Source organism: Pseudomyrmex gracilis, unplaced genomic scaffold, assembly GCF_002006095.1.
Source record: "Pseudomyrmex gracilis isolate BER0280 unplaced genomic scaffold, ASM200609v1 scaffold_87, whole genome shotgun sequence".
Lineage (NCBI taxonomy): Eukaryota > Metazoa > Arthropoda > Insecta > Hymenoptera > Formicidae > Pseudomyrmex > Pseudomyrmex gracilis.
This window is the reverse complement of record NW_018020671.1, coordinates 285,208-308,588: the sequence shown is the minus strand read 5'-3', so window position 1 is coordinate 308,588 and position 23,381 is coordinate 285,208. Positions and strand designations below refer to the sequence as shown.

At 36.7% G+C, this 23,381-nt stretch overlaps 7 protein-coding genes across 13 annotated transcripts; 3 read left to right on the top strand and 4 right to left on the bottom strand.

The window, feature by feature from the left end:
• Positions 1-36: 36 nt before the first annotated feature.
• LOC109855372 (N-acetylglucosaminyl-phosphatidylinositol biosynthetic protein) lies at positions 37-3,927 on the bottom strand. Of its 5 annotated transcripts, none has more exons than XM_020429576.1 (8): positions 2,940-3,927; positions 2,652-2,808; positions 2,390-2,569; positions 2,091-2,325; positions 1,685-1,982; positions 1,395-1,525; positions 1,165-1,298; positions 37-1,076 (listed from the first exon to the last, which is right to left on the bottom strand). In XM_020429576.1, the coding sequence occupies exons 1-8, from the start codon at positions 2,963-2,965 to the stop codon at positions 1,005-1,007; spliced, it is 1,233 nt and encodes a 410-aa protein (XP_020285165.1). In that variant the 5' UTR covers positions 2,966-3,927; the 3' UTR covers positions 37-1,004. The 5 variants fall into 5 exon arrangements, with proteins under 5 accessions (XP_020285165.1, XP_020285162.1, XP_020285163.1 ...); XM_020429573.1 differs by having other exon boundaries at positions 1,165-1,525; positions 2,940-3,003; positions 3,087-3,724; XM_020429574.1 differs by having other exon boundaries at positions 1,165-1,525; positions 2,940-3,003; positions 3,114-3,724.
• Positions 3,928-4,236: 309 nt separating this feature from the next.
• LOC109855370 (dnaJ homolog dnj-5) lies at positions 4,237-9,576 on the top strand. 2 transcript variants are annotated; one of them, XM_020429571.1, is made up of 6 exons: positions 4,237-4,406; positions 5,001-6,538; positions 6,660-7,068; positions 7,391-7,606; positions 7,681-7,910; positions 8,058-9,576. In XM_020429571.1, exons 2-6 carry the CDS (start codon positions 5,013-5,015, stop codon positions 8,185-8,187), a joined length of 2,511 nt encoding a protein of 836 aa, XP_020285160.1. In that variant the 5' UTR covers positions 4,237-4,406; positions 5,001-5,012; the 3' UTR covers positions 8,188-9,576. The 2 variants fall into 2 exon arrangements, with proteins under 2 accessions (XP_020285160.1, XP_020285158.1); XM_020429569.1 differs by having other exon boundaries at positions 6,660-7,098.
• Positions 9,577-9,850: 274 nt separating this feature from the next.
• LOC109855377 (DNA polymerase epsilon subunit 4) lies at positions 9,851-10,707 on the bottom strand. Its single transcript, XM_020429581.1, has 2 exons — positions 10,152-10,707; positions 9,851-10,052 (listed from the first exon to the last, which is right to left on the bottom strand). Exons 1-2 carry the CDS (start codon positions 10,395-10,397, stop codon positions 9,912-9,914), a joined length of 387 nt encoding a protein of 128 aa, XP_020285170.1. The 5' UTR covers positions 10,398-10,707; the 3' UTR covers positions 9,851-9,911.
• Positions 10,708-10,810: 103 nt separating this feature from the next.
• LOC109855376 (39S ribosomal protein L20, mitochondrial) lies at positions 10,811-11,640 on the top strand. Its single transcript, XM_020429580.1, has 3 exons — positions 10,811-11,071; positions 11,180-11,290; positions 11,381-11,640. The coding sequence occupies exons 1-3, from the start codon at positions 10,985-10,987 to the stop codon at positions 11,627-11,629; spliced, it is 447 nt and encodes a 148-aa protein (XP_020285169.1). The 5' UTR covers positions 10,811-10,984; the 3' UTR covers positions 11,630-11,640.
• LOC109855378 (INO80 complex subunit C) lies at positions 11,565-16,339 on the top strand. 2 transcript variants are annotated; one of them, XM_020429584.1, is made up of 4 exons: positions 11,565-11,653; positions 14,963-15,163; positions 15,384-15,451; positions 15,561-16,339. In XM_020429584.1, exons 2-4 carry the CDS (start codon positions 14,983-14,985, stop codon positions 15,690-15,692), a joined length of 381 nt encoding a protein of 126 aa, XP_020285173.1. In that variant the 5' UTR covers positions 11,565-11,653; positions 14,963-14,982; the 3' UTR covers positions 15,693-16,339. The 2 variants fall into 2 exon arrangements, with proteins under 2 accessions (XP_020285173.1, XP_020285172.1); XM_020429583.1 differs by lacking the exon at positions 11,565-11,653 and adding an exon at positions 13,898-13,986.
• Positions 12,391-13,546, bottom strand: LOC109855373 (triosephosphate isomerase). Its single transcript, XM_020429578.1, has 3 exons — positions 13,405-13,546; positions 12,957-13,210; positions 12,391-12,839 (listed from the first exon to the last, which is right to left on the bottom strand). The coding sequence occupies exons 1-3, from the start codon at positions 13,511-13,513 to the stop codon at positions 12,459-12,461; spliced, it is 744 nt and encodes a 247-aa protein (XP_020285167.1). The 5' UTR covers positions 13,514-13,546; the 3' UTR covers positions 12,391-12,458.
• Positions 16,260-18,284, bottom strand: LOC109855375 (prostaglandin E synthase 3). Its single transcript, XM_020429579.1, has 3 exons — positions 18,127-18,284; positions 16,948-17,317; positions 16,260-16,576 (listed from the first exon to the last, which is right to left on the bottom strand). Exons 1-3 carry the CDS (start codon positions 18,141-18,143, stop codon positions 16,451-16,453), a joined length of 513 nt encoding a protein of 170 aa, XP_020285168.1. The 5' UTR covers positions 18,144-18,284; the 3' UTR covers positions 16,260-16,450.
• Positions 18,285-23,381: the final 5,097 nt, after the last annotated feature.

Here is a 23,381-nt window from a genome sequence, read left to right as displayed (position 1 = left end):
TATATATATATATATATATATATATATATATATATATATATATACACATATGCAATTATATCCATTTTGTATACAGAGGTTGTGTACTGGATGAAAATATGATACATATGGCAACTTTTGTGATAAAACCGCAAGTTCGAAATTAACAATGCTCTTACAAGAAAGTAAAAATACTCGGAAATATGGTAATGCATCACTACATAGAGACTACAAGAACATGAATTAACCGTTCTATTCCACATATTGCTACAAATAACTGCTTAAAAAGTTAGCGTGAATTGCTTTATAAACGTAAGCACGATAATAATTCAACAATAATTCGTAATACACACGATGATATTTTATTAATAATGCAATAAATATCTTTCTTAAGTATGTATGTATCACATGTATTATATGGGGTAAGTGGCGTTATGGTTGACTATCGTTACGAATTGTTATACATGTTATGCATTGGTTCATACAAGTATCATGTGTATCATAATAAAACTCATATAACAAATGTGAATTACATTATTTTGATAAATAATGATCTGATGCTCATTGATCAGTTATTAAAGATTCATTTATCTGTCGACATTTTTCTATGAAAGTTACCCGTATATACATATACGTATAATATAATAAATAATAAAAAATATAAATAATCCTATCAGTTGAAACTACGTACAAAAAAGAAGTATCAAAGAACTTGTACTTTATACGTTGTGTTGTGTACTATTACATATATATAAATATATACATACATATTCTTATATGTACATGTATATACATATATATATCCATATGTACGTATATGTATGTATCATATTCTTGTAAAACTATAGAAAGATGCAACCACAATAAACATTCGCACATTATTCAACAATAACTTTTGTAAAAGATCAGTTTTTTTTTTTTTTTTTTTTGGAATGTTTTCAAAGTACAGAATAAAATACTTGAACACATTTTGAAATTTGAGAAGTTTACATATTTTCCAGTCTTTTATGTGTGATAATATATCGTTAGTCTTTTTTTCTTTTCTTGTTGGACGACATAACATGAATTTCGTTGTAGTCCCGCGCGATATCGATGTACTGAAAATTTATCACGTGTGAACATAAAGAGAGACAAGCGCACCTACAGACGATTGGAAAAATGAGAGAAAACTGAGTAATGTTTTACCTTTTTAGGAACAAGAAATTCCAGGACTATTAATATTATATAGCACAGGGATACTACAAGCAAGTAGGCCAACACACCACTCTGTATCTGACTAGCTAATTGCTGTCCTAGATTTCGTTTGGCTTCACGCTTCACTAAATTATACACAATTTCCGTACGTTTAGTGATGTTAAACCAATTGTAGAATGCGCTTATTCTTTTGTGCGTATCGAAAGGACATTTGACATTGCCTTTTTTATAATCCGTTATAGCAGCCTCCAGTCCTTCAATTAATGCAGGAGCAGTAGGCTCTACAAGATAAATAAGATCTGGTGGCAAGACTTCCGGGATTCCGCCAACTTTCGTCGAAACTACCTGCAAACTATATAAAAGAATGTATATAATTTATATCACGTTATATATTTTGTTTAAAATAATGTGGATAAAGGTAGAATAGAAAAAATAGAACTAACAAAATAGTTTCAGATTTGCACAAGCAATGAGAAAAAAAGAGAAGAAATCGGATGTGCGAAAAATTTACCCGCACGAAGCTGCTTCCACAATAGCCATGCAATAAGCCTCCGTCAGACTTGTATTCAAAAAAATGTGCCCCTTATTAAGAACATGTTTGACTTGAGAATGTTCCAAGCTGCCCAACAAAGTAACTCTGTGTTGCAGAAGATTTCTCTCACGTACTTCTTCTATAAGCCATCTTTTTGGACCATCTCCACCAATCAAAAATTGTACATTTTTATGACGTGAACAAATCTCAGGTATTATTTGAGCTAGAAGATCTACACCCTTTCTGTATACTAATCGCGATACTATTACTATAGTGACTGAAATTGACAAATTTATTAAATATGAATTAACATTATAAGAAACAAGAATATATCGCTTTTCTACCGTATATCTGGAAAAAATCTAGGATTTTTTTCTACACTTACTAAAATCGTTGCTTTGTTTGGTAATGTCAGGTGTAAACAATGCAGTATCGACAGCATTTGGAATAACTGACACTTTTTCCTTTTGTACTTTAGCTCGCAATACTGTATTCTCTTTCCCGGTATGAGACACACATATGCAGTGATCACAATCCACAAGTGATATCTCAAGAAATTTGTTCGTCAGAATAGCAGATGCGTCCGCAAAGCCAAAAAGAGAATGATCTGTAAAAACTGTCTACGAACCCAAATGGTGTTAAAATCATTTTTTACTATCTGCTAAAAGAAATAGTACAGCTTACTTTTAGTCCCATTAATCTACCAATCAGCATTCCTTCATGGGCTAAAGCAGAGAATGCAGAATGACCATGTATTATTTGTATCTCTTCTCTTATGAAAATGTATCTAATGAGCGGAAGAGAGCATATCATTGTTGGAAGAACACATTGATTGTAGAATACCTTGACAGGTATGTAATATACCTTACGTGAAAAATGAATAAACATAAAAAATTGTTAAGCAGCAATTGGTTGTGTAAAATTTATATAAAGAAAACAAATTTACCTTCAAACCATTTGTCATGTATCGTATTCCTACTCTATCACCATATGAGTGTGTAAGTATTACTACTTTGTGTCCATGTTCCAGCAAGCATTGGGATAGATTAAAAATATGTTCCTCCACACCACCCATATTTGGATAAAAGAAATCCGAAACCATGCTGCAAAGCATATTACACAGAAATATTGTGCAAATATGTAAAGTTTATGTGTATAAACAGTGATAAGAATACAAAATCAAGCCTAGTATTAGTGCTTCTTTTTAAATATTATCAAAAAGCATCATACAAACCATATTTTGTGCTTTGCGCTGCTCATTTTGGTATCAATTTTTATAACAATGCATGTTGTTCAATCTGAAAATCACACAGTTGTGACTGATTGTGCTGAATCAATCTACACTATTTTAACTCAGTATTTACACATTTGCGATATTTACACAAAATTATTACATATATATATGTACATATAAATTTGGTTTGATTTGACTTGATAGTGAGCTATTAAAATCCATATGTTATTCTTTGTTATTACATTACATTACATATAAAAACTGATTAGTTATATACGTAGATACATGGAATGTATATAAAAAAAAATATAGAATTTAACATCCATGATAACATCACTGTTGATTGAATGAGTTCATTCACAATGAGCTCATCGGAAATGAGATTCATGATTCATAACATTTCGCAATATAAAACATCTATTTATACAGAATCTATTTACACTGTCTAATGTAACTTTTATTCAAACTAATTGCACAACAAGCTACCATCACAAATCAAACCAACCAATTGTTCATCATCTGTGTTTTAAAATTCTCTGCCGAGTATCAGAACTCAAATTCACTCGAACCAATCGCATTAATCCAATTAAACCGATTGACCAATACGATTGGTCAATTCTGGAGCACTGGACGAGTTTGAAAGAAAAAAAATGTTGGTTGGTATGGCGTGTGTTAACATGCGCGTGCGAGTGTGTGCGGTGAGTTAGTGTAGATTGTAGTATTTAGTTCAGCGGATTGGGGAGATAGTAGTTGCTTTCCAACAACATATGTATGTATTTCTTGTGTATATATTTATTTTATATACACAAGAAATGTGTATATATGTGTATATTTTTTATATACACGAGAAATATGTATGCGGTGGCACAGTGCACCGCACGGTTGCGGACGTAGCACGGAATAGAACCATGTCCACGTTCGAACATAACGTACGTACCGACAAGTCGTTCATTGGACATATCTACGTAGTTGCCAATATGCACCACACACGGGCATTGCGCTGGCTTACAGAACGGAAAAGCGATTACACATTTTCTTATAGATCTGGCCGCTCTCATTCTTATCTCTGCTCGTGCTACTTAAATTTTTGTTATGTTTAGCAATGTCACGCTGTGTCATCCGTGTATACGTCGTTGAAAAGCAGCTGTTGGATCTATAGTTCACGTGACATATGTTATAGAGTTTCAGTACTGGCTGAATTATACGTTACGTAAACTATAGATTTTCGTATGACATACTGACAATGAATTTCGGAACGCGATCAAAAGTTCTTCCCGAGTGTCTGTATGTATGTAGTAATCGAACGATTGGAGCACATACAATGTTCGATTTCGCGCTCTTGCCGCATGGTAGTATATAACGTAAAAGTATATAACTTACATAAATACAGATTTTTTCGCTAATGTAAAATGCGCTGAATGAGGAAGACGAGAAAACACAGTGAAAAAGATACACTCGGTGATAAAGGTGAGTATTGTGTCCGGACATCTGTTGACATCCCGTTGATTTTAGGTTATTTTTCTCGGAGTTATTAATTATTCTGTGCAAATTTATATTTCAACAACGCGCGAAAAATAACAATGTTGATTTTATATGTGTATCTCACTATGTATCAACACGTAACAGACGTTATTGATTATTCTCGAAAACACAATGTGGTTATATGAATAATATATTTAGAACACACACACACATATACACACATACATTTGTGTTTATTACGCCAAAAAATATATATACATATATTTATATATATATTTATTACGCTAAATATATCGTTACGTTTTGTCTTATTTCTAAATACACACCAATGATATATTGATCCTGACAGTTGCAAAGTATATACATAGATATGTATATTTATATAATTTTATTTATACTGTATAGATTTTAGAAAAAAATATATATTAGCATTAGTAAGTAGAGAAGTGCAAACTGAATAAATATTTTTACCATTATATTGCTTTACTTTTTAATAATAGACTCTTATTATTAAAACTGACACTTTATATTATTTTGTAAAATAAAGTAACAGATTTGTTTATTGCTTTTTCTCTCTAGGAATAAATCAATATGGCAGAACAACAAACTCCACCTGGTTTCAAGCAAATAAGTTTAGATAAGATTATCGAAGCTATGACTTTGGAAGGCTCAAGCGGTCATTATGTTCAATTCGGTGTTAATCCACAGCAAGCAACGTCTCATAATTGGGGAGATTATGCATCTGGACAAAGCAGACATCATATAACCGGTCAACCAACCCATTCAAATCATCCTTCGGGAATGCAAACTATAACACCAATGACTACTTCTTTGTATATGCAAGATATGCCAAGTTACGACACTACAGCCACTGACTCAATATACTATCCACCACAGACAGTGAATCACTTAGGTATCAATGAAAATAATGATTTGATTGGCACCATTGATGTTGGAGGTGGAAATTATATCAATGTCATTTATGGAAATGCTTCTCAACTTATGGCTGAACAATGCCAACTTCCAAATATGACACCGTACTCAAGTCAAAATATTGTTAATCAGGAGTATGGTCTTTTCAATGATCAACATTTATCTGTATCACCCGATATGCCAAGTCAGAATTTTAATGGGAAACAGTTGATTGAAAATTTGGTCGGTAATTGGGTTCCAAATCAATCTGGGACGTACAGCCCGTTTGGCGGATCTCCTAATGTTACACCTGCGCCACAGCCTGTACCGGATAAACGAGATCTCGAAGAATTACCGAGAAACACATCCGATTCTCAGTACAAAAAACCACGGATGGTGGCGGAGGTAAAACCGATGCGACCCTCTTACTCCGATGTATTGACAAAATCTGCGCCAGCTCCGCCGTCTCCGTTAACGGTGCAGCCCACAAAGCCAAAAGTTGAGGTGACAGGTAAAAAGATCTCAAACAAGAATACTAAAAATAAGAACAAACCTGCGTCATTAAAGAGACAGAATTCGTCCGGCAGTGACGATCACAACTCTCCGAAGATGCAAATACCTAAAAAGGTTCTGGAAAAAAATTCGTCCAATCTTCCGAGACGTTGGGTGTCTCTGGACAACCTTGGTTCGCAATCCGATTCCCGTCAGATAAACGCTTTCGACAGATCCGATCAGTTTACTTCGGAAAAAAAGAAACCTCCCGTCAAACCGTTGAAGAAAACAGAAAAAAATGAAACTCTTAATAACATCAAAACGCAAAACAGCAACTCTAAAATCACCGGAAATATCCCGAAACGTCCAATACAGATAAATAACAATTTAAATACGATTAATACTTCCAGTCAAACGGTTCCGTCTGAGAAAGTGGAGAAGAATCAACAGATAATTAACAAAATAAGCAAGGAGGACAAGAAAGCGGTCAAAGAGAAGAATTCTAAACGTTTTCAAGCTGAAAAGGCTCAGCAGATTAAAAAGGGACAGAGAAATAGAAGAAGAGAAAATAGGGAGTCTCCTGTTAAAGATTTGTATAAAAATTTAAATAAGTACGCGACTCGTTGGAGCAAAGTTGTATTGAAAATCTTTTACTGGCTGCTGCATCTTATTTCCGATGTAGTTAGCATGAGTGCCAATCTGGTTGTTCAGCTGTAAGTAGTAACACATAAATTTTACTTCGGAGTAAAATATAAATAGAGTATATTGTTAATCAATTTAGAGAGTGAGAGAGAGAGAAAGATTATATATATTTTTCTAATAATTTTTTTTCAGCGGCAAATGTGCTTGGTATCACATTTTAGTTTATTTGAAATGTTGGTGGGTGTACATGGCTGTGACATTTTGTAAAATTCGCATTCTAAATATTATCGGTAAGCAATTGGATAGCTGGCTCGGTAGTACAAAATTTGCGTTCTGGCGAAAGATAAATATTAAGAAAAACGAGGAGAAGGATGGCAATTGGATTCGCGGTGGGTTAGAAAGTAACATCGCGTTACCCAGCACCGGTGAGGAAGCGATGAAGAGATTATTGGCGTGTAAAGGAAAGGATCCTTACAGCATACTCGGCGTTACGCCAACTTGTTCGGATGACGATATTAAAAAGTACTACAAGCGTCAAGCTTTCTTAGTTCATCCGGATAAAAATAATCAGCCGGGAGCGGAAGAAGCGTTTAAAATTCTGGTACACGCCTTTGATATTATTGGAGAACCGGTAATAAAGCGTTTATTTTACTCTACTCTTGTGTGCAAAATTTACATACATAAATTAATTAACGCGTTAAAGTAGCGCTGCAAATGTTTCGCGAGCATTGTTCTGACTTTATTCCTCGTTGCAAATGTAGAACGAAGATGGAATGTTGCTTTAAATTATTTGTAGCGTTACTTTGACCGCAGTCATAGAGAGAAAAAGAGAGAGGAAGAGAAAAAATAATACAAATATTTTATCTGTAATTGCAAAGTGTCACAACGGTGACATTATTGGTTTTTTCACGATCCTATTTCAGGAACGTAGGCAAGCGTTTGATCAGACTAGACAAGTCGAAGCGGCATGGAGTGAACTGAGCGACTTACTGTCTCAACTTCAACGAAAAATGGAACAAGCGGCAAATACGATAAGATGTACAAATTGTGGCTTAAGACACAAACGTGTTCCTACACAACGTCCCTGTTATGCCGCACGGTTTTGCGCTCAATGCAAAATACGTCACAGCGCGAAAGAAGTAATTGTCGCGTTATTTGTAACACTTGTCAGATTACCTGCTTTCAAAATGTATCATTTCAATCGTCTGTATAGGGTGATATTTGGGCAGAGTCTCGCTTAATGGGTTTTCTATGGCACTATTACGCATGCATGGAAGGAGCGGTGTATGACGTGACCGACTGGGCCGCTTGCCAAGCTGGGAATCTCAAGCATCTTAGAGCAAATACGCATAGTGTCCAATACAGAATCGTCTTAGGACAAAGATTATCATCTCAAACATCCGTTAGCGGTAGAAGACGGCAACAGATAGATCCAAATACCAGGTAAATTGCAATCTATTAATATTCTTTAACGTTTACGCAAAGCAGAACATTAATTTTTCGAAGTTTTCTCGTTGTCTTGTTGAACAAATTCATTTTTAAGAACACACATTTGAAATTAACGCGACGTCTTTGTTTTTCATAAAACAGCGAAGCGGATTTTGAGGACTTTCTAAACAATCTTTACAACCACAGCCAATCGGCTAACAGTAATCCATTGGGGGATCAAAACTCGTTTAGAGGGGATTCCAGACGACGTAAAACTAAGCGTAAGAAGTAAAAAAGCAAAGGCAATGGCAAAATAACTTTTTGGTATCGAACATGATATAATTGAAAACTGCGCGTTATAAATGCATACTATACACAATGAGATTTATATCTACTATCCGTAAACAATTAACATTAGCATATATAGATATTACAAAAAAAATATTCATGAAATACTAATATTTGACTGATACAGCATATGAGATTATGAAAAAATGATTTATGTTTTGTTTTGTTTTGTTTATGACAAACACTCCATGTCGTAATTATTGCATCAAGTAGAAGTCATGACTTGCACACTAAAAGGTTTCAACAATGGTCAAGAGAGTATCATAATAACCGACGAAAACATGATAAGATAACTTACTGTATTTATCAGTACAAGAATCAATAAGTTTGCCAGTTTAAAATTATGCAAAACTTTTAAAACTGAATATATATATATATACATATACATATAAAGATGCCAAATAATAATGGTTGTAGACTTGTAGATAATAAGAAAAAATATTGTACGAACTTACATTTGTGCATTTGAACATTTTAATACACATGTGCATTTTTGATAATTTATATAATACAACTTGATGTTTTCACAGAGATAGAAAAACAATATTTTACTACATCATAGAAAACTGTATTTCGTTTTGTCTTCTTTTATCTTTTTTTCTGGATAACATAAATGTATCTTTAAATTATGCAGTTTAGAAATTAACATAAAAAATTGTTTTAAAATGTCAAGAAATTTTTTTTAATCTTGGAAGTTTTTAAAATTAACAATGTTTCAAAACGTGAAATGATAATTTCCACCTGGAAACCACGCACAAGAACTTAAAATAACTGGCAAATATGAAAAAGGTTGATTTTTTTCTCTTATTCTGTTACTCTCTCTCTCTCTCTCTCTCTCTATCTTCTCTTGTATGAAGCTATATAAGAGAACCAGTGTGTGCAAATTCCACTCTCTTAATACATGTTTACTTGTGTATCTACTACAGAGCGCTAGAATGGGAAAAAAAAAAAACGTGTATATGTACGCAATGTTACGTTCCTGAAGCTGCACTGGCGATCTCATTGTCTTAAGTGCAAAAAACTGATGAAAACCATCCTTTTACACAATTTTATTCTTTCTACAAAATACTTCGTAAATAGAAAGAAGAGTGCAACAAGAATAAAACTTATTAATATTTTGTTTTATCAGCAATACTCACACATTGCGTATATGTATACATTAATAATATAACTACTTTTTACAGGTGATAACATCTACCAAGTAACTTATATACACTGTAATGACTATAAATTTTAATTACTACAACAATTTCTCTTGTGAAATGCTACAAATGTCTTATGAAAACAATCTATTATGTACGAATGAAATGAAATAAATGAGTGCAAAATGAAATGATGAAACACAAACTGCATTAACAGTCAGTCATAGTCTCTTTTACAGCTGTGCTATTTTTTTTTTCAACCTATTTATAAACTTGACACATACAAGCTAATGCAAAACAGGTAAGGCTTTAATTCTTATTGCTAGTACAACAGAGATTTATATTCATAAAATATTTTTGTATTTATTTACATTCACATTTACATCAGTTTTTTTTTATCAAAAACATGTTGGCGGAGTTCAACGTAAAAGTATAAAAATATCGGCATTTAAGAAGTATTTTCTGTTTTTTTTTTTTTTTTTTAATACAACCGACTTAATTTTAGGTTGACAAAATACAAGTGTAATTAGTCAAGCGTACCTTCTAAAAATACAAGCGCATCAACATTGTCAATGGCAGTTTCTACATCATGTTTCTGAACAGTTCTCTTTCTGTTTTGCACGGTGTATTTGTATGCTTCTTTTGCGAGCGAGTCAATGAAAAGTTCCTGGTAAAAAGGTACGACATGATTAAATTAAAACATTACATCGAGAAATGATTAAGAGAATACGTATAAAAAAAAAAAAAAAAAAAAACTGTTATTTACCACTGATTTTGCTATTAAAAACACAGCCTCCGGATTGACAATGCAAACTTCGGGATCCAGTTTAATTAACTTCTTTACCCGTCCCAAAGGTAATTGCACCAATTTTTCTCGCTGCTCTTCGTCGACAGGGAGAGCATTATCGGTTTCCTCTGGAGACTCTTGCGGATTTTCTTCGGTGACAAAAATCTCATTCGTTTCTTCGAATAACTTATTAAAATCATCTGGATTGTCCTCCAAATTATCCATTTCTCCACATGTTATGTTACACAGTCCTCTTTCTTATTATGTCGATAGAGTCCGACAGAAGTCGTTTTCTCGAAAGAGAAAAATTTACATCTACACAAAAAGGAAAAAAAAACTTTAAATACGTAAATATGTTGCAACGACAAATCCCGAAGTGCGCACGCGATGGCGGCAAAGCAAGAACGCAAGGAGATATTTTCAGGGTTACGTTTGGGAAGGTAGGATTTTTCAAAAACTATAGTACACGTGACGTGAAATATTGCATTTTAGTAACCAAGATAGGATTTTGGAACGTAACTCAGGATGTGAACTGAATAGAATCCGCAAGATAGCGTGAAAGAGAACCATTTTCACGTTTGTGCATAACGTACGTACCGACAACTCGTTCGTGGACATGGCTATGTAGTTGCCCCTCGCACCGTGCAAGGAGCTTTATTACAATTTTTCATATGACCCCATATGGCCGCTCTTTGCTCTCAGTGTTTTCTCTGGTAGTCCGGCGCGTCGGCTGCTACGTAAAAAAATTGTGTGTAATTTGGAAGGAGATTCAATTTGGAGAAGGATCAAGATAAAAATAATTGGCATAAAATATGGTGTTTTTATCCGCAAGTTTATCTGTGAGATCGCGAGGTCCGGATGAATTTTGGCGCAAACGAAACATTTTTCGACTCGCAGCGGTAAGTGATAAACATAGGTTAAAACACAAATAGTTGTTGATTAGTTAACAAGATAAAGCGGAAAAATTTATTTATCTTATTCCATTTTTTTGTTGCATTCACTGATAGCATTTCATTGGTAGAAGAAGAAATTGCTACAGTTTAGCCGTCAGAGGTGTGCACAGAGCTCTGGTGTATTGTACTATAGGAAGAAAATTGAAAAAAGCCGATATAAATCAGGTACATACTGAGGATATAAATATTAAAATTAATAATTTAATAGTTGACAAAATCGATAGTTTTAACTGATTTATGAAAACAAAAATTTAGTTGCGCGAACAAAGAGTGGAGGCTGCGTCGCAGGAACACAACATCGATCTTACTACTCTCAGAACGGGACTGGGTAGATGTAACATCTTCTTGAATCGAAAGTCACTGGCTGACTTGGCGATTTGGGAACCTCGATCGTTCAAGGCTCTCACGGATATCGCTTGCGCCAGAGCGAAGCAAGATCATTTTAGATCCGTCGCTAATGTCGAAGTACCAAAGAATGTTTTTGTAAGAGGATTGATTAAATGAGATATCGCATAGATTGCGCACGAGGTATTCTTTCTTTCTAACATTTATTGATAACTTTCGTATAATGTCAATTTGTTCGATCAAGCGTTTTTTTTTCGGCGGTACGGTGGAAACAGAAATGAACGATAGATATGTACATGCTTGATTCATTTCTAACAATGCACGTTTTGCAAATTCATAAATACATTAAGGAGTTTACAACGCGTATACAACAGTTATCTAGTAACAATGTAACATGAAACTTTTTTTTTTTTTTTTGTAATTGTGTAATGTTCTAAACACTTTGGAACGTGTGATGAAAAATTGTACATGATAAGTATATATATATTTCTCCTTTACAACTTTACACATGTTTGATGAAAATAAATTTTTATGTATATTCAAATAAAATTCTCACCGCGCAAATTTTTGTGTACTTTTGTGTAGATAGGAATAAACTTCTCGTTTATATATACAGGGTGTCCCAGAATTGCCGTACAATCTCTCGTAGGCAGGTAGAAAGAGTAAAACTGAGTCGAAAAGTCTTGAACCATTTTTTTCTATTTTTTTCTATCACGTCAGCGAGCGCTCACACACACCAGGCGCGCGGCTCACTGACGTGCGCCTGGCTAAAGGTCGGCGCTGATTGGCCTGATTTACTCAATAATTACTTCTTTATTATAAATAATAAAAAAAAATGGTTCAGGACTTTTTGACTCAGTTTTATTTCTTCTATCTGCCTACGAGAGATTGTACGGCAATTCTGGGACATCCTGTATATATATATATATATCTATGCGTCTTATTCAATGTACAGTTTTTTTTCGAAGATAATACTTGTCGATTCCATTCAAGAACGAGCGTTCACAATTTGTACGAAATCGGGTTTTAGTGACGCACCGCCAACCAAGAACCCATCGATATCCTTCTCTTTCGCCAACTCCTTGGCGTTGCCTGCCGTTACGGAACCGCCGTAAATAATTCGCAAAGTTTGCGCAACGGTGGGATTGACGTTCTTGGACAACCACTCTCGCAATTTCTCATGAACCTCCTGTGCCTGTTGCGGCGTTGCGGTTTTGCCTGTGCCGATGGCCCACACGGGTTCATAAGCCAAAACCACATTGTCCCAGGATTTGATTTTATCTGCTATCGCTTTGGTTTGTCTATAAACTACTTCTTCAGTTTTTCCTCCTTCCCGCTCCTCCAACTTCTCGCCTATACACGCAATCACCTAGAAAATGCACAAGAAGTAATTCGTCTTGGACTCATCATTTTATGGATATTTTTAAGCAAGAGAGAGAGAGAGAGATACGCCAATTGAACGTTTAACGAACTAATTATTATTTACTTTTACTCCTGCTTCCAAGGCGTGCGCAACTTTTTCGGCGATCAATTCGTCAGTCTCACCAAACACATTTCGGCGCTCGGAGTGGCCGAGAATCACCCAAGGAATGCCATTGTCCACAAGCATAGCTGGACTAATTTCACCAGTGAAGGCTCCTTTAGGAACTTTGTACGTGTTCTGTGCACTAACGCCGACATTGCTTGGAAGAATGGAAGCCACATAGGAGAGATATATTGAAGGAGCTCCGACCACAACCTCTGCAAATTAAATGAGATGTGTTAATAAATTATTGAAAAAAATTCACATACAAATCTAAAATTCAAAACACAGAATGTTATGTAATTACGTCAGCAGCAGACAGTGTGTCGTCATTTAGGCAGATTATTTAAAAAATGTGACGAACTCTGTTGTCGTTGAAAAATAAAATTGCACAATATATAAAATTGCTTACCGACATTCGGATCGAGCGGACCAGCTTTCAGGAACGCGACGATGTCGTTGATCTCGCTCTTCGTCCCGTTCATCTTCCAGTTGCCACCGACGAAGAATTTCCGCGCCATTTTTCGTTTTTGCACGTCCTGCGACAACTGACACTTGTGCGATGTGCAACCTGCAACGAATCTTCTGAAACAAGTTGCTCCTTCTGACCTTCACGCGGGCGCCAAGGTGAAATAAGGGTGAACGTGAAGCAAATCTCGTCACACTCCTATTTCCCCCTCTCCTTTGATCTGCTCCACTCCTCCTCGCCCCAAATGCTTCGATCTGTCGTTTCAGCTGTGAAACTGTTGCCACCTATTTGCACCGTCTTGCACTTTGCGCCTTGTTTTCGTGTGCTCGCAATCACCGTTGTGTCTTTTGACTTTGAACCGACTCGGTTTTTTCATTAAATGCAAACATAGTACAACTGAATCAGAACAGATCTTTTGTAATTTCAGAAAGATACATCAAAATACACAAAAAAAAATTTATAGGAAACTTTGAATTTCAAGGAAGTGGATGATGATGTTGTGTTTGCGTCGTGTTAAATTAACAGGTGAACAAAAACAGGAAAGCCACAGAAAAGCAACAGATTTGAAATTTATTTTTTTTTATACTTTCAACATTTATTCGAAGAAAATTAATACAAGCGCTCAAAAGGTTATTGACTCAACGCACGAGTTGTGTCTTTAGTTGTGTGTAACTTGAAATTTTTTCAAATTTCTAACCTCGTTATCTTGCGAGTCAACATTTTTTTTGTGGTATATAAAAGTAAATATTTACTTACCGTATTTGATGATAACGGAAGATCGGAGAAGTGAATAGTCACGAGTTATGTGCGCATTTATGACATCTGTTATTAATATCACCTTCCTAAATGACATTACAAAAAGTTGAAAGTTTTCGTTACAAACGAACAGAAAAGTGCCAAAGTACTAATCTTCAATTTGACATCGCGAAATGATATGACGCAAATATGCAATCTTTTGCTAAATGTTTCATACGTTAAGCGTACTTGGCGTCGAGATGCTATTGATAACATTTTTAATTTCTGTCTTAATAATCAAGCATTATTTCAAATGTAATTTCTTACGAAACATACAGGATAAAAATATCCAATAATTGGCACTTAAAAAATCTATCAATTTTTTCCAAGAGTACCTACCAAACGAGACTCTAAAATAATGTTGCCATATAAAAAATTCAAATCCAATCCTGCTGTAATGTCAAGCAAAAAGTAACGAAAAACTGTTACCAACTAGAAAAAAAATCAATAAGTTCGGACCTTTTGTACTGTCCTATAAATATATTAAACATATTTCAAAGTAGTTTTGCAAAAATAACGTATACACAAAGTTATCTCTCAAAACAACCGTATCTTGTTCTATATATATATACTTCATCTCCCGCTTAAATTAAAAATTTAAATTCTTCTAAATCTTTATTTAAATTACGTTCCCTCTCACACATACGTATAAAGAAACAATTTTTACTCCGGCACAATGAACTCTTGTTGTTTACAAATCTTACAGTTCGCAAAATCAATTGAAAAATGACGGGCGAAGAAATAAGCAGCGAGGGCAACAAGAAATCGCAGCCTGTGTTTAAAAACCGTTTGTTTCAACAAAAATTTCGACCGATCAGCACGACCGGCAAGAAGCGCACTTGGCGTTCGTTGAAACAAATTTTGGCGCAGGAGCGTTCTTTGCCATGGCCATCGACAGTAAAACACTGTACGTCTAATAAACCTTTATTTTTCTCTCGTGACATTTTGTTTTTTCTACATCAGTTAAAGATTAAAAAATCTTCAAATCTCGCAACAAAACATCTCAGGCATATCTCATATATGTGATAACAAAAGTTTTACCAAATATGTAAAAGTAAAATATTTTAAAGAGAGAAGTACATATTTCTATGTCACTCTAGCACGATTATGTATTGTACTAATTTCAGACAGTTCCATTAATGCGCCGCCAAGTTTTAAACCCGCCAAGAAATACTCCGACATTTCCGGATTGCCGGTGAGTAAAGTTTTCGCAGTATAATTTTTTAACAAACAAGCTGATTTTTCGTCCATATTTTGGGGGAGGATATCTCGAATATAAATACTTTTTTTTTTTTATTTTACAGGCACGATACACGGATCCGCAGACAAAATTATATTACGCAACCGCCGAGGAGTTTGCCACAGTTCGTAGTTTACCAATGGATATAACAGCTGGATATTTGGCTTTACGCGGAGCATCCAGCATTGTTGGTTAAACTAATAGCATATATATATATATATATATATTACTTAATATTACATGTATATATAATTTATAGAACTGTACGCAATTATTTATTTACATTGTACGAATCGTGTGTATTGCATATTGATGATACTTCAATTTATTCACACATTCACACACTTTTAATGTAATAAAAGATTTCATTTAAAGACAACGAGGAAATATTCCGGAACCAGAGAGAATAACACGGAACGATTCATTGACGAGAGAGAGTGGAAGTAAAGAATCGACAACCAACTTTACCTCACGGACAAAGAATTTTGTCATGTGTCCGCTAATAACATAGTCCTCTTTTTCCTAGGATTCTAAAATGAACAATTCCATGAACAATTTTGTTATTTCGACAGTTTTCTTATCCTCTTTTTATTACTTTACACAATACATTATTAAAAAAGCTTTTATTTCTCATTATAACTTATATATGTATATATAAGCTACAGGCTAACAGGGGAGGCGGAAAAGGTGTGAAGAAGTTTTCGAGACCTATGTTACTGTTTGTTTGACTGTTATCAGATTGTATCTTTACATTTTGTTTCTGTTTTTTTTTTTTCAAATTCATTTTGCGCATCCAGTTTGCTACTTGCAACAAGATCCTGTTTAGCAAATTTGCAATTAATACAAATAGCAAAACCCATCGAAACATTGCAGGTGTGTTCTATTCTTAGGTTGCCATTTGTATTTTTAATACGGAATTAGTTAATTGATCGACGCGCACGGTTACTCATTATTTTAATCATATAAATCAGGAAGTTCTTCATCATCGCTATCTGCTTCATTGTCTCCTAATTCGTCTAAGTCATCAAAATTTGGTTTACTGTCGCCGGAACCACTTAGACCACCCATCTGTCGCATCATCTGTGAGATTGATGTAAAAATTATTAATGTAAAACGTTTATAATGAATATATGTACATATGTGATATTATATATGTATAAATATATAATTGGGGAAGAAAAGATGTCGATCTCGGAGAGGAAAAACCTGTGCTTCCAAAAATCGCATTGATGGTGAAAGAGCAAGTTTATAGTACTACATTAGAAAAATAATTATTTTACACACACACACACACACACACACACACACATATATATATAAAATGTACAAATAATTTTTATACAATACAGTACAATAAATTTTTTATCATTTGTATATTTTATAATTTTAATATATAACTGAAAGTTTTCAAATTTTTTTTTTTATCAAAGCCTCACACAACTCAAACTCACCTCTTCTAAATCCGGTGGGCTACTCTCATCATCAGTATCATCTTCATCCTTCCATTTGTTAAAATCGCTCTTTAACCAATGAGCCTTTGATTTGTCTTTAATTAGCCGTGGCCAATATGGTCCCTCCTCTTTTTTAACAAGTACTAATTCAAAAGTTCTGCCTTTCATAGTTTTTATAGTTTTGCTTGGGTCAATTTCTTTGTATAGATTAATTGTGAGTTCATGCATTTTTTTGTCTGTGCCGCCCTCTCCTTTGAAATATATCTTCTCCGGTTCTATTTCAAGAATGGGATTCTTGCAGTCTTCTAAGCAAATTGTAACATATAAAATGTCCTTCCTCTGAGCCCACATAACAGGTGGGGGCGGAAACCTACACAGAGAAGTAAAATAAAAATGGTTTAATGCGAAACTAAATTTTTAATCATTTTCAATTTAAGCGATAAAACAAAACCTGTTATTTACTTTACTAGCAAAAATAATGTAAAAACACATTTGTTGCAATTTGCGCCATGTGTATCTCCAAGTTATTTATCTTAGACATATCGCACATTGAGTCGGAACATTGATCAAGCAAGCTCCCCAAGCTGTTTCCACGTGTGCGTAACATCAGCATCGGGGGGATTTGTTTGTGCATTTATAGGTTAGGTCGCGAAACCCCGAGATTAAGGTGACGTTTTGCATTTAGATCGTCGTATACGTGCAATAGACCGAAAGAATATCAACGACAAGATACGTCGATCGTCAATTGCATCGATCGATCGGAGGATTTAGCCGCGACGAGAATGCACGAAAAATGAAACTCATTGAATTACGTGTTCCGGCACGCTATCGGGCATGATCGAGCAAGTCTCTCGATGAAGGACACGAACGGAGAATCGCGGAATCGCGACATTTGAAGGGTTCCCCCCCGCGAGTTCGGAGAAACGAACGACGGGGACGAACGACGATCCGAATTTTCGTTCCGGGAAAGACGCAATTCTCGCTTCGGAAATTTCGAGAATCAATAAAAGCCGTTTCGCTAAACATGGCGATGGTTCGAAAACCACGGGGCGGTAATGCGGGGACGATCCGCGGTGGTTACACACGACCGTGCGGGTATGTAACGTGATCGCGCGCTCGATCGTTAGACACCACGACGCAATTCGCCGTCTCGATTTATGCCAATTCCAATATACTTACTGTCCCTCTTGCGTCATGACTGTACGTGATGCCTTTCGGGCGACGAGAAGGAAACAAACACACAGCGCAGTCACGCTCCGCGCCGTAGACCCCCGATTCGAGATCGTTGCACTTCGAGATATCTCGCACGAGCTTGGTCTCTCGTTCGGTGTCTCGACACCGTCGTTGTCGTGCTCGCAGGCCGCGCGAGGGCGCTCTTTTTCTTTTTTCTTTTTCGACCACCTTCGAAATGGGCGCGAGCGCGTTTTTTTTCTCCTCCAGTATTACGGAAAAAATCCTCGAAACAGGACGAGTTCTCCGTTTTCTCGCAATTTTTGTCTCAGGTACGCGTATCGCTCTGTATCGCGACTCAATTTAGTTCAAAACACTTTCGATCGATGTTTCTTCCGTGACTAAGCGAATACAATAATTAAGTTTTTCTCCCTCTCTCTCTTTCTCTCTCTCTGTTTATTAAAATTTACAAATAATTTGTTAATCATTTTTTTTTAAACAAGTTAGGACGTGGAAAAATTCGCGAGAGGAAGAAGCCGCCTCAAGGAAAACCGATGACGGCGGAGATAAGAAAAAAAAAAAAAAAAAAGGATGCACACACGTAGACCGGGAGGGAGATACGAACACAAAGCGGCTAGAGAGAGATTGTAGGTCAATCGACAATGGAAGGGGAGAAGAGACAAGACTCGGTGTATATGGTGGGGTCGCCCTTCTGCTCCCCCAAACTAACTGGACACGCAAGTTCTTCGGAGAGACCGGAGCAGTCTCTGTCTCCAGCAGGTTCGATTCAGGTGCGATCTGCCATCCGCTGCGGCTTCTCCTCTCTTCCGGTGTGTGCATATATATATATACTACGCGCGTGGGTGGATGCGCGAAGTCATCGTCGCAAGGAGAGGCGTATCTCCCTCTGTCGATCGATCGATCGATCGCTCATTGCCGCGGCGCAGTAGTGCAGTCGACTTCGCGGCGCACACCTCTTCGCGCAAATCTCGACGTAATTCTCTCTATCTCTCTCTCTCAAAAAGGTAGGAACATTCTCAAAATTACACGAAACATATATAACACAGGGGAGGATTGTCGAAATAATTGAAGAAAGAAATGATGATATTAGAAAGAGTAAAGTAAGTGAAAAAGAGAAGGCGAGAGATACGTATCGCCGCGTGCGCTTCGAAACGAAAACACTTCCTTGACACGCGAGCGAAATTTTCGTTTTGCATCGAAACAGGCAGATCTGAAAAAAAATTTTTAAGTAACATCACGAGAAAATGTTATCCGAGATTATAATGAAAGAAACGTAAAAACACATGTAGGAGTTTTCTTTTTTTTTTTTTTTTTACATTTTTTGTTGCATTGCATTTCTGTTGATATATATTGTGTTTTGCTCGTTAAATAAATTCTACACACACACACACACACACACATACAACATATTAAACTTATACAATTTAAGATGCGTACGTTACACACGCCTGATTTTATTTTCATCTTCAGATTTTTCAATGCGGATAAAAAGTGATTTTTGATCTTTTTTCGTTATACACTCGACAAATGTTAAGTAAATCTAAATTTTATCAATTGGTGTCATTTAAATGCGTACAAAGGTCGCGAGATAAATATATTTACGCAACGTATGTATTTTACATTTCTCTCTTGTGTTTCGCCGCACATAAGCTTGCCGATAGCAATAAAAGCTTGTTGTTTATCGATAATTATTCGTGTGTGCAGAGTGTGAGTGCGCGACGACGATTTCCGGAGCGGAAGGAAAAGGGGAAAGAGAGTTCTCGCAAGGAGAAGAACGTGGCATTGACGATGATCAGGACGACGACGGAGACGCGACGACCTTCGATTTGAAGCGGGCATCGCCACCGGTTTGAGCCAAACATGTCGACAAGTTCGCTCTTTTACAAGGACAAGTACGCGGTGAGTGTGTGCGCGTAGTAATATGGTATAATGTAGTAATATGTTGCACGAGAATGTGTGTGTGCGCACACACACACTCGTTTTTCTCCGCTTTCCAACAACAACTCACCAGTTTCGCACCCTCGCGCAAAGATTGATTTCAGGAGACATTCGCGTAATAAAATCCAACACATGTGCGGCGCGCAATCAGAACGCCCGTGTCACGTGCATGTGTTGGATCCGAGTCCGAATGTTAATTATCTCGCCAATAGTGTAGTCTTTGCTATTAATTTACAACAGAGTCGTGGATATCGGATTTCTCTGTTACGAGATCCGTGAGAAACTACGTGAGGGTTAACGTACTGTTGTTGTTGCTTGCTGCCGCTGCTAGGAAGAAAGCTTTTGCGAGGAAGAGACAAGATAAACGGGCGCGCGCGAGAGAGGTGAAATAACATAACGTTAGCGCCGGTGAACGGTGGAGAGAACGGCGCGCGCGATATTCCTCGCTTTCCTCGGGTCGTGTCGACGGACGGTTTCCACAACTGAAGAAGTTGATGACTGTTATCACCGTAACACAACTACTCTCAATTAACGTTACAGTATATATATATATATATATACAAGCCGCGGGACGCGCGCGAGTTCAGTTCGATTCGCTCGCAAACGTGTTTCATTTGCTGCGTCGAAAACAATTGAGAGACGAAAGCAAAGGACTACCGGGTACTGTGTGGCCGGTTTCGCATTATCTCTTAAAATTTATATCGAAGAAAATATATCCGTCGTCCGATACGCGTTATCAAAGATTTTGAGATATCGCGGTTCGCTTTCGTTATCTTTCCGATCGCGCGAAAAAATTGTCGCCGCGATGGAAATCGCGTCGTAATATCTCCCGTGTATGAAATTTATATATTATCGCATGAAATAATCTATCGGTCAGACCGGAAGAATGCGTCACCGTGCGCGTCAGTTGCGCTTCTGTGGATCGGGAAACTCGGCTGCGGTAAAAGCGGTACCTTTAATAACGTGCTTTCACTCTTTGTCCGCATCAATCCGACAAAATCGTGCGCGAACACACGAAGAGCATCGGATTCGCCAATAATAATTATAATTGCCGGCACACGGAAGAGATTTAGTTTTCTTTTTTTTTTTTTTTTTTTTTTTTTTGTAATAATAGAAGTACGCAACGATCAGATGACCGCGCCACGGTCGATCAATTATTATCCGCAGGTGACTAACAGATTTGTATATACATATATTGCGTCGCGCGATCAGCAATTGTATGTGTGTGTGTGTGTGTGGCGAGTCAACGTTGCGTAATAAGTACATTTTTCAATCGCGATATCATTTTCCGAGAACGTGGCGCAAAATGCAATAATGGTGTACGTTCGATAATGCAATAATAATAGAACCTTATGCATTTAATGTATTTCCTTCTAGCGATAAACGCGTCGCGAACGATAATTTTGTTAAGCAAAATGTCGAAATTGAAACGCGGTCTCATTTAGGGATGGCGTATCTTATCGGCGAGTTGCATATCTTTGTTTTTTTTTTCTTGTTCTGTGCACCGCGAGCGCGCGCCGCTTCTCTCTTTTCTGCCTCTAATGGAAGGTAAAAAAAAAAAATACAATCTCGATCGAGCGGTCATTATCTTTCTCTCGGTCTTGCAAAATCGACAACAGAAGTTCACAAAACAAAACAAAAACGATTCTCGGCACCGTGAAAGAACACACACACACACAAAAGGCGATGTGTTACAAGGTCGAAAAAATCTCATATCTCGTTTAATGCATCTTTCGATGCATGCTCGCGAGAGAATCGAATGCCTCACACACTGTATCATTCTCGCTTTCGTTTCATTTAAAAACAGTTTTTTTTTCTCTTCGTTTCTTATTAAGATTGACGAAACACTTGGAATGAGATTGGTTTACTTTCGCTCGCCTCTCTCGTTTCGTGTTTCAAGGAAATTCCAAGGTTTCTTTTTTAATTACCGGTGAGACCGTTGTAATAAATCGACAAAACGTTCCTCCGAATATATATTCCCTCGTGTCAAAACGGGGAGGAAGAAGGTGGTACGGTGGTATTATTAGAAATTGATAAAAATTATCTATATCGGCTCTCTCGCGTTATTATCGTCTGTAAATAATATTTCGCATTGTGAGCTACAAAAATCGTCATGACACGTCGTCGTGATACGGTAATAAAACTGCTAAATTGATCGTAGCGATATATTTGTCGTTACTTTCTGTATTGAAGAATTCTCGAGACGCTTTCGCGTTCCACGATCTCGCAGGTGCATCCGCACCGTCACTGGAGGAATTGTTCTTTCTCTTTTTCTTTCCTTCTCTCTTACTCTTTCTCTTTCTCTCTCAATTGAAGGGGGCACATTCTCGGACTTTCCGTGGGAGCAGAATCGGTTCTGCTGCGTGGGTCGCGCGTCCGGCGCATAATAAGACGTACGTTTCTGACGTAAGACTTTCACCCCCGAGGGGTTCTCCCCGCGTTCGCAATCTGATTGGTCTGATGCCGCGTACGAACCTGGTTATTACCAGGAAGCACGATCTACGCGCGACTGTTAATTAATTCAGACATTTTTTTTCAAATCATCATTCGTTTTCGCACGAATCTGTGGCCTGGCTAATATATTTTGTTAATATAATTTCGAACACTCATTTCGTCGCTCGCTCGTGTCAGACTTAAAAAACACCGCTGTGAATCGTTTGTATATATATATATCTATGCGCAATAATACACAGAATTATTCGCGTTTTCTCAGAGCCTTTCTCGTCTCCGCCCGTTTCCCCATCACCCGGGAGAGAGAGAGAGACTTATTCAACAATTATGTAATCAAATAAAACTGCCACGAAAGCAAAACGTTGAACTTTACGTGCAAGTCATTACGTCGTCGTTCCTTGCGACTGACGCGAGCGCGATAGTGCACTTAAGAAGAAGATATCGACCGACACACACGAGAAATCCAATTAATAGATTGCGAATAAACACGCGACTTATAACACGCGTCAATATATTTTTATCCAATTTTTGCTTTTATCTCGATCGCGGTTTTTGTACAAAAAAAAAAAAAAAATTTCAGCAAAGTATAAAGTGAAATAAAAAAGTTTCGAATTGTTTCGCGAGTCCAAGTTTTTCTTTTAGCGACGATTTAATTAGGTGCGTGTGTACCGAGAAAGAAACCAAACAAGCGTCTCAGAAGTGAACGGTGTGTGACATATTTTATAAGCTGTACAGTTAGATAAATATAGTTGGATTTTTTGTATGTGATTCGCGCTCGTTACAATCTTCTGCGCGTGTCACTCACCTGGACGCAATTTCGTAAGACACTTTTCTCTCTTGTTTATCAAAACTGA